Source organism: Gavia stellata, chromosome 36, assembly GCF_030936135.1.
Source record: "Gavia stellata isolate bGavSte3 chromosome 36, bGavSte3.hap2, whole genome shotgun sequence".
NCBI lineage: Eukaryota > Metazoa > Chordata > Aves > Gaviiformes > Gaviidae > Gavia > Gavia stellata.
Window position 1 is genome coordinate 1,282,581 of NC_082629.1, and position 10,438 is coordinate 1,293,018.

A 10,438-nucleotide genomic window follows, 5' to 3' on the forward strand; every position below is an offset into this window, starting at 1 on the left:
AAGGAACAGGTTCCCAGGCAGTGAGGCTCAGGCATGTACGATGAAGCCTGAGAGGGTGCCATCACATCTGGGGGGATGCCATGACATATGGCAGGACGCTGTGACATCTGGGAGGATGCCGTCACATCTGTGAAAATGCTATGAGATCTGGGAGGACGCTGTGACATCTGGGAGGATGCCATCCTACCTGGGAGGATGCTAGGACATCTGGGAGGATGCTATGATGTCTGGGGGGGATGCTATGACATCTGGGGGGATGCCATGACATGTGGCAGGATGCTACAATGTCTGGGAGGACGCCGTCACATCTGGGAAGACGCTATGAGATCTGGGAGGACACTGTGATGTCTGGGAGGATGCCATCACATCTGGGAGGATATCATCACATCTGGGAGGATGCTGTGACATCTGGGAGGATGCCGTCACAACTGGAAGGATGCTAGGACATCTGGGAGGATGCTATGACGTCTGGGAGGATGCCATCACATCTGGGAAGATGCTATGAGATCTGTGAGGACGCTGTCACATCTGGGAGAGTGCTGTCACATCTGGGAGGGTGCCGTCACAACTGGAAGGATGCTAGGACATCTGGGAGGACGCTATGACGTCTGGGAGGATGGCATCACATCTGGGAAGATGCTATGAGATCTGGGAGGATGCTGTGACATCTGGGAGGATGGCATCACATCTAGGAAGATGCTATGAGATCTGGGAGGACGCTATGACGTCTGGGAGGATGGCATCATGTCTGGGAAGACGCTATGAGATCTGGGAGGATGCTGTGACGTCTGGGAGGATGGCATCACATCTGGGAAGACGCTATGAGATCTGGGAGGATGCTGTGACGTCTGGGAGGATGGCATCACATCTGGGAAGACGCTATGAGATCTGGGAGGATGCTGTGACGTCTGGGAGGATGGCATCACGTCTGGGAAGACGCTATGAGATCTGGGAGGACGCTATGACGTCTGGGAGGATGGCATCACGTCTGGGAAGACGCTATGAGATCTGGGAGGACGCTATGACGTCTGGGAGGATGGCATCACGTCTGGGAAGACGCTATGAGATCTGGGAGGATGCCGTCACATCTGGAAGGACTCTAGGACATCTGAGAGGATGCCGTGACGTCTGCATACAAAGTTCTTAAAAAAATAAGTACTAGCAATAAAAAGAAAGCCCGGCCTAAGCCCGGCCCGCCCGCGGCCCCCGGAGAGGTGCCCGGAGGCTCCCGCCCGGGCCGGGGCTGGCGGCGGGGCCGTGCCCGGTGGAGCGGGCGGGGCCGGGCGGGCGCAGCCGCCTCCCGCGGCCTCCGGCATCCCCTTGTGGCAGCCGGGGGCTTTGCAAAGCCCCGCCGGCACCACCGGCTCTGCCAGGAGCGGCCCCGGGGCCGCCCGCCTGTCCCCTCGGCGGCCCGGCCGCCCCAGGGCTGCGGGACAGCGTGCGGGAGCGCACCGCGCCGGGGGACCCCCCCCGAGACCGGGGCACCCCAGACCTCGTCCTTAACGACCGGCTCAGGGCCTCCTGCTTGTGGCGGGCGGCAGATGAGGGCACGGAGCTCCTCGGATGACTCCCTGAACCCTAAATCTGCTCCCGCTCCTCTCCCGAGATAAGGCAGCGCGGGAGGGTGGCTATGGGGCGGGAGGCGTCACACCGGGGTGACACCGTGCTGGCCACGCCACCCCGCCGACGCGGCGGGAGCAGAGGGCTCAGCCCCGAAGCAAAGGGCGAGGGTTGGTTTTCGGTGCTGCCATAGGGGATCCGGCACTGCGGAGGCTCCCCCGTGGCGTTGGCCGGCTTTGGGGGCTTTGCCAGGCAGGGCGGCCCGGAGGGGGCTGGCAGCCCGGCTACACGCGGTGCCGAGGGGCTCGGAGTGGGTCCTGACCCCTGGCAGGGATGGACGTGGCCGGGGTGGCACCGGGGTTGGGAGGACACCGCAGGCGCAGAGCCCAGCTCCAGCTCCGCAGCGTTCAGCATGGGGATCCTCATGTTCGGCACTGGGATCGTGACGTTCAGCATCGGGATCCTCAGCTCGCGCTTCCCGGCAGGATGCGCCCAGCACAGAGGAAACAGCTGGGATCCTTCATCTGCTCCGTATTTTCATGTTTAAGGATGCAAGCAAAGTGACCTTTGGGACTCTGCCTTAATGGTTGCTTTAAATGGAGGACATGGCCTCCCACGATCTGCTTTGGGACGAAACTCATCTCTTTTCGCCATGAAAATAGCTGATCCGGGGACTGAAAGTGCCCTTTCCCAGATCCCACAGGCCAGCTGGCCCCTGTGTCTCGGAAAACATATAAAAACCAACCAACCACAAAAAAACCCTTAAAGATGAAGATAAGGGAACAGTCAGATTTCACATGGAATTTAGGAAACCAGTTTTTGCAGCTCCTCAGCTAACGCTGCCCTGAGCTGGCCGGTGCCCTGAGGCTTTGGCACTGCGATGCCCAGAGGAGGAGGAAGAGGAGGAGGAGGAGGAGGAGGAGGTGGGCTGGAGGCTCCAAGGCACCTCTCAAGGGGGACTGCAGAGTCTCCTTAATGCACCTGCATGGTTACAGGTGTCCATGCCCTTGGCCGAAGCAGCAGTTCCCCAGGTTTATCTGCTCAGCAAATTCACCTGCACATAAAGGGCGCTGGAAGGGGGCTTAGGGGCTTTCAGCTGAGCTGCTGGGGGTTGCTCAGGCAGCAGCATCTTACCGAGGTGAGACAGGTATAAAAATACAGCCCCGGACTCCCAGCAGCTCCTCGGCTAAAGATGCTAAATCCTGTCCTAGCAGCCCTGATCCTGCTCAGGATGGATGGAGCCATTTTAAGCAACAGTTTAAATTAAGATATCTTGGCTGGCTGAGCCCACGTCAACGTGCAGGTTGTCACAGCTTTGGTGCCCAAAGGCCACCTCAGACCTGGAGCAGAAACCTCTTTCTCACTGCGAAGGGTGGGGGGATTTTCCACTGCCTCTTGCAAAGCTTTTTTTTCCTGGATGGAGCCGTGATGCTGCCCAGCCCAAGAGGGACCCGTGGCGAAGGTCTGAGCAGCCCCAGGTAAGATCAGGGTACGGTGAGAAGAGCATCCCTCATCCCCAGAGCCTGCTTTGGGATTTCTAAGAGGGGTGGGAGACTTTAATGGAATTGCAAAGGCTTTCTTCCTTTCACAGCACCAATCAATTAATGGTTGGCTTCTACTTAAAAGCAAAACAGTTTCATTCCTGCTGCCAGGCTGCAGCCGGTCTGTCCCTGCCCCAGAGCTCCTGTACCAGGGCTGCGGGTTGCCCTGTGCCGCGCGGTTTAAGGGGCTCCTTGGGAAGCCGGCAGCTGCTCCGGCCTCTGCTCTCCTGCTGCTTGGCCGTAGGGAGCCGGATTTAACCCTCCTCTCTGTATGCTGCTCTGGTTCTGCTGCTGGGAAAGGTCTTCGCAGCTGCTTTGATGTGCAGCAGTTAAGCGGGGAGGGCGCCGTGGGGAGGGCTCAGACCCCGGCCGTGCGGCATGGGGAGGGATGGAGATGTGCCCTTCCTGCTGGCACTTGGCACGACAGCCCGGCTGCGTTCGGTGCCCTGATCAGCATCCCTACCACACCAGAGACATTCCCAATCTCCCCACCCCCTGGTTGCAACGCCGAGACCATGGGACATCTATCCACCCTTCAAACTCCCAAGATGTCCCCCCCGTTTTCCCCTCTCCGCGCTGCAGACGGGGCTGTGGGGAGCTGCTCCCCACCTGGGGTTTCGCAGCACCCAAGCCCCCGCTGCGAGAGGATGGAAACTGGACCCACGGGCTGTGCCGGCGGCTGGGAGCCAGCCGAGGCTTCCCGGTGGAACGAGGGATGCCGGAGCCCACACGGTTCTCACGCCCACTCTGTGTCCGCGCAGGGGGGAGTGAACAGTCCGGAGTGTCCCCTCGTCCCCCGGGAGAGGCTCCTGGCTCCAGGCAGGGCTCAGGGCCACGCTGGGCTCGCTCCCCCTGGCCGGGCCGGATGACAGATGCCTGCGGTGGAGGAGAACATGCTGCAGCCCCCGCTTCCAGCCTGGATGCCTCCGACCCAGAGCTGCACTACGAGGAGGAGGAGGAGGAGGAGGAGGAGTCGGAACCCTCGGACACCAGCAGCATCTTCTCTGACGACTCTGTCTACCCTTGCTACGAGCTCTCCCTGGGAACCGGTGGTGCCGGGGACCTCAGCCTCTACCAGTGCTGTGCCAGGAACGATGCCAAGCTGGTGCAGGAGAGGCTGGAGCATGGGGTGACCCGGAGCGAGGCCACGGAGCTAGACGTCAACGGGAGGGTGAGTGGCTGCGTGGGCGCCCTGGGGAGCAGAAAGAGGATTTCCTGCGAACAAGCAAATCCTGAAGGATGGTGGTTGCTAAAGCAGGCGGAGGAGGAGGGAGTCCTGGGTGGGATGGCTTTGACAAGGGATGGGTCTCCTGGGATTGATCCAATCCTTGGAGCGGAATCTCCTCCATCCTCCCATCCTGAGCCCATCTGGTTTGGGGTGGGGGGAAGCAGGGGGGGGCGTGGGGAGGTGCGGCGCTGGCCCCGGCGCTGAGCGTGCCCCCTCCCCAGAACGGGCTGATGGTCGCCTGCTACAAGGGCTTCGTGGACATCGTGGCCCTGCTGCATAAGTGCCCCTACATAAACGTCAACCAGCAGGACAAGGACGGGAACACGGCCCTCATGATGGCAGCCCAGGCAGGTAGGCACCGCGCTCGGCCTCGGCACGGCGCAGCCCCTGTGAGACCCCTCCAAGTGAGGTGACCCCCTGTGCTTCCCCTCAAAAACCCTAAAATGAGCCATTGGGAAAGCCGAGGGTCCCGAGGGATGCGACCCTCCCCATCTAAGTTTATGGTTCATCTTAGCACTGTTTTAAAACTGGGTAGATGATGCAAAAATGGAGATTCCTACAGCAACGTTGTCTTACAACACGTCCCGCCCGAGCAGTCGTGTCGAGCAGCAGAGCTGAGCCGGAGCCATCCCACGCTCTCCGGAAAAGCCCCATGAGCCGCAGTGATTTACCTGCACACAAGGACCGAGCTGGCAAATGCCACGTGAGGGACCAAATCTCTGGTCGCAATGGTTTTCCTCATTGCGGCAGAAGAGTGCGGCTCCCTCCACCCTGATTAACCACAGGGGACAGGAGGAGGGTCTCGAAGTGGGGATCACCCTTTATTCCCACTTTATCCTTCCTGGAATTGATGATTTTGTTGTGGTTTTGGACGCCTTCCTGCATTCTCTGCTGAAGCAGCTGGTGCGCCAGCGCTGTTCCCTGCACAGCCAACCCCAAAACAAAATAAATCCAAACCCTTCCAGTCCTGATCCCTCCAAGTTTCTGCATCTTTGTCCTCACGAGATGCAGTTGCTAAATACTCTTTCTCCAATGGGCATCAGCAGTTTTTGCTCGTTAACCATTGAAACTCTAAGGCAGCTTCTCTCTGGCTGTTAAGGACACATCACCATCGTCAACTACCTCCTCAACTACTACCCCGCGCTCGAGATGGACAAGCGAGACCCCCGGGGCCTGACGGCGCTGATGAAGGCTGCGGTGCAGGGGCGGCAGGACTGCGTGGCCGCCCTGCTCCTGGCCGGTGAGCGTCTCCCCAGGGGCTTTCCAGGATTTTTCGGGGAGGGGTGGCATTGCTGCTCACCCTGCGCTTGCGCCCTGCGCTCTGGGGCGGGACAGGGTGGGACGCTGTGCTGATGCTATTTGCATCCTGGTGTCTCCAGGAGCAGACCTGCAAGCGGTGGATCCCATCAAAGGGAAGACGGCCAGGGAGTGGGCAGCCTTCACCGGCCGCTTCGAGACGACCGTGCGGATCCGGAGCCTCCTGCGGCGTCCGCAGGCGGAGCAGTTCGGCAGCCAGTACCGGCCCGAGTGGCCAGCCCTGGCCGAGCTGGTGGCCAAGGCCCTGAGCCCCAAATCCAGGGGCAAGAGGCTGTCGGAGAAGATCCGATCCATGTTCACCTTCAGCTTCCCCCATGACCCTGAGGAGGACGGAGTGATGGACCACATGGTGAGGATGACCACCTCCCTCGCCAGCCCCTTCGTGGCCACCGCTTGCCAAACCATCTGCCCCAACAGCCCCCCTGAGGTGGGCAAGCGCAGGCTGTCTGTGCCGGAGATCCTCGGGCAGCACGTGCCAGATCCGGACGCCGAGCCAGAACCCACCTTGTGCCCCGGCACCGGTGCATCCTCTTGCAATGGCCAAGCCGTGTCGGAGATCCGGCTCCTGCCGCCGCGCTGGCTGGCCGGCGGCCTCCTGAGCTTCCTGCCCCTGTGGCTGCGGCGCCGGAACAGCATCTTCCCCGGAGAGCCCATCCCAAAAATCAAAGTGAGCAAAGCCTCCGGCTCGCCTGCCGGCTCCAGGGAGCGGAGGCAGCGTGGGGGGAACAAGGACCTGCTGCAGCCGCCCAAGTGGAGGTACAAGGAGCTGAAGGAGGAGAAAAGAGCGGCCAAGGAGGAGAAGACCAAGGAGAAAAAGAAAGGGAAGAAGAGATGCTAAGGCAGGAGGTGTTGGGGTGTGCACGAGGTCCCAGCGGTCCCCTTGGACCTGCTCGCGTTTTTGGCGCAGGGGTGATTTCCTTCCCCGGCGGGATGGCGATGCCCGAGGGAGGAGGATGCTGTGGACGTTCCCAGCTGAGATGCCCCCAGCCCCTGTGGTCCCAGGTCCCCCGTCCCCTGCCCGGCCCCTCGTCCTCTCCCATCTCAAGGGTGGCCACCCTGGCCCGGCTCTGGCCGTGCTGGGCTCCGATGTGCTGAGACCCTGTCCTGGGGCGGGCTCTGGGTCTGCCAGGGAGCAGGGCTGTGGCAGAAGCGGCTCTTTTCTTGTTTTTCTTTTTTTTTTTTTTTTTTGCCTCTTTGATCTTCCTGAGATCTTGATCTTGCAGCACGTGGTGGAACGCGGCCCTGCAAATTAAAAAGGAAGTGGTTGCCATGTTAACAGGATTGATTTAATGAATAAAGCTCAGGGCTGCTTGTTGGGCTGGCAGGAATGCTTCCCCTTGCTGCCAGTGTCCCCTGTCCATGCCGTCACCCCCTCGGTGACATTAACTTCCCCACTCCTGCATATTCCCAGTTTGCAGATGGACAAACTGAGGTTTAGCACGGGGAAGCATCTCCATGCTGCAGGAGGGTTAACAGGAGCTCTGGGTGCCAGGCGCAGGCTGGAAACCAAACCTGGGGTGCTCATGGGCTCCATCCCGGCTGCCCTCCGGAGCGGGGACGGTCAGAGAGGAGGCAGCTTGTGCTCCAATGTTACCCCGGACAGGACCCAGTGATCCCTGTTCCCAAGAAAACTACCCTCCAGGAGCTCCAGCCCGCACCCATGCGGAGCCCTGGGACCCCTCACCTGCACCCACGCAGCCCCCGGAACCCGCTCCCCCAGGGGAGCCGTGCAGCTGCTTTTTTGTCAGATGCCCACGCACGCAGGTATGTGATGTCCTGCAGCGGCAGCGAGCCCATGCTCCCCGTATTTCAAGCTCCTCTTAAACCTGGCTCCATCCTGGGCCATGGGAAGGTGAAACTGGGGTGCTGGGCACCCTGAGCACCCCGGGTTTGACCTGCAGGGAGAGCGACTGGCAGCGAGGGCTGCTCGAAGCACGAGTTACCCAGGTAATAAATCACCCTTCCCCAGGGCAAGGCACACAGCCCAGGACGGAGCCCCCTCCCTTTGCCACACCCTTGTTTAGGGGGACAAAAGCCCCCGCTCCCCTCCTGCCCCCCACTTTTAGGCTGAGGCTCTGCCTTTCGGGGGGCACCGGGAGATTTGGGCTCAGTCACGGGCAGGCGGGAAGGAGCTGCAACCTCCCCGTCTGTTCCCCTCCAGCCTTTGGCTCGCGTCGAGCTCCCCGGCACGTGGCTGCCCTCCTTCGCCAGCTCCCGGCGGCGGCTCGCAGATGAGCCGGGGGCGGACGGCACATGGAGCAGCCATCGCACGCGCCGCGCCAGCCTGGCTCCCACCGCGCAGGGGGAAGGGAGAGCCGGGCTCCCGCCGGCCCCTCGTCCCCTTCCACCGCTGCGGGGACGGCTCAGTGAAACCCCGAGGGACGGCTGGATGCGCCCACGGTGGGGCTCAACCACGGTCCAGGGACGCCCGCACCCTTCTGCAGGATGAAGTCACAGCGCACGGCGATGAGCACCCAAATGATGACGGAAAGTCTCGCTTTGGCTTCGAGGGGGCGGCGGGAGGTTGCGCCATGGCGGGCAGGTCCGGCGAGTCGCGGTGCTGCCGGCGTGCCAGTGCTCAGCCTAGCGCCGAGGCGGGCGCCCATCCCCACTGATTCACCCAGGCTGCCCCAGCCGGGGGCTGGCACCGGAGCGGGACAGGGATCGCCCTGCCTGCGGCTGAGGGAGCCTGGGGTGGGTTTGGTATGTTCGTTAACGTACCTCCACCATCAGCCCCAGCTCCGGGTGAATTTGCTTTCCCACGGTGGCAGTGCCGGAGCCGCAGCCCAGCCTGGGGCTCCCACCCATCCCTGCCCTTGGAGTTGCCCGGGATTAGGACTTGGTAACTTTTAGAAGTTTTTAAGCAAGTATTTATCCCCCCCAGTGATGATTATTGTTAAAAATATGGAGCTGCCTCATTTGGAAGATGAAAGTTCAGGAACCAAAACAGCCGGCACCAGCCCTCGCCGGAGAGTCGGCACGCTTGGCTGCCCGGGCCAAACTCCTGCCTGCAGCCATGAAAGTGGGGTGCCAGCACCCACCGTGTGCCTGCACCCGTGGAAGGCGGCGGGGACACAGGAGCCATCCAGGAATAACCCTGGGAGCGGCCGATCGCCGGTCAGATCACCGAGACCTGCGCCAGAGCAAAGATGGTCACGGCGATAAGGCGTCTGCAGGCACTGGCTTCCTCCCGGGCGGCTCTATCTGATGGAAACTGCCCGTTTCCCCTGCGCCGGCTCCGCAAAGCTCCTGGCCCCGACGCGGGCAAGGTCACGCGTGAAGGTCCCTCGTGTTTTATCCTGGTTTTGTGCTTTTGTTTGTTTAAACTTCCTAGATCATGGGCGATAGCAGGGGAGAGGCGGCCGGCAAGACCTCAAAGCTTCGCAGCCGCGCTCCACTCCCCCGGCACGGGGAGGCTCCGGGTGCCGGTCAGGCTCATGGTGCAATTGGGGTTGGTGATGCAAAGGGGAACTGAGAGGTAAATCAGGCCCCGTAACTTCGTTAGCAAAGAGGCTGCGACGCCAGCCCGTGCGTTGCCGGCTGCCTCCGACTGCCCGCAGGAGACGGTCACCGTGCCGGGGGGAGCAGCTGGGAAAAAGGCAGGGATGGGGCTTGGAAAGGTGCTGGAGGGAGAGGAGGGGGACGGGAGGAGCACGGAGCTGCTTGAGAGCGGGGTGGCTCAAAAAAAAATGACCCCAAAGCAGCAAAAGGGGAAGCGGCGCTTCCTCTGCCCGCAGCCCCGGCAGCCCCACGTGTCCCGGGGGAGCGGGAAGCGCCCAGCCTCCCCCCGTGGGAACGGCCCCGCCGCCCGTGTCCCAGCGCCTGCTGCCACGGCGTCCCGAGGGCCACGGTGGGGCAGGAGGCACCGAGCAAACCCCCTCGGCACACCCCAGCCCTGCTCCATGCCCACAGCCGGGGAAGAGCATCCCTGATGGGGCGACCATTCGGCAGCACCCCCCAATGCCGCCTTGCGCCCTGGGGGAGAAACCTCCCCTGCGCTCCAGCGCAGCACCCCAGAAGTGTTGTGGCCAGCACCCAATAACCGGGGAGCCCCTTGGCTCCGCCATGATGCTCCCATCCCCGTGAGGGTTGGATGCTGGAGCGGGAAGGATGGCCAAGCACGTCAAGGTCATTCCTGCAGCATCTCTCTGGACCGTTCCCACCCCCGGCACCATCAGAGCAGCCGGCTGCGGTTCTGCCAAAGGCCTTTAGATGCTCAGGGAAGGAGACGTGATGGATGTTCCCCCGCCGGCTGCAGCCCAAGGGCTTGGGATTGACTTGAAAGCCGGGAAAGCGGGGAGGGAAAGCGCCTGGCGAAGGACGGGGCGGGAGGAACGGGCCGAGGGAGAGCAACCAGGATGGAGCTGGGGCCCGGTGTGCGGGAGGAAGGGAGGCTGGCCGTGGATGTGTGCTCAGCAATAGGAAATGCTTTATTAGCTGGGAGTGGTGGAGAGAAGCCAGGCAGGAAGAGGCAGTAATAAGAAACATTTTTTTGACTTCTCCCACATCCAGACCACAGAGCGCTTGCCAAGCGGCTGCGTTCGGACAACGGGGCCGCCGAGCCGAGCCCCCGGGGCCGGGACGGGGACGGAGACATTTCCCCGGCGGGACGGGTGACGCTGTGGCCGCGGGAGCCCCTGCGGTGCCGGGACGGGCGGCGGGAGGGGAGCAGACCCATGAAGCTCCTCCAAGCCGGGGCGCACGGCACGGAGCAGAGCTGCCCCGGCTGAGCCCTGCGCGCCGCCTCCGAGCTCGGGACCGTGGCCGGGAGAGTCTCACCGGGGCCGGGCAG

General features: G+C 62.3%; 1 protein-coding gene across 1 annotated transcript; it reads left to right on the forward strand.

The window, feature by feature from the left end:
* The first annotated feature begins 3,966 nt into the window (after window positions 1-3,966).
* ANKRD33 (ankyrin repeat domain 33) lies at window positions 3,967-6,484 on the forward strand. The gene is made up of 4 exons (XM_059832752.1): window positions 3,967-4,272; window positions 4,551-4,680; window positions 5,429-5,569; window positions 5,709-6,484. The coding sequence occupies exons 1-4, from the start codon at window positions 3,967-3,969 to the stop codon at window positions 6,482-6,484; spliced, it is 1,353 nt and encodes a 450-aa protein (XP_059688735.1).
* The last annotated feature ends 3,954 nt before the right edge of the window (window positions 6,485-10,438 follow it).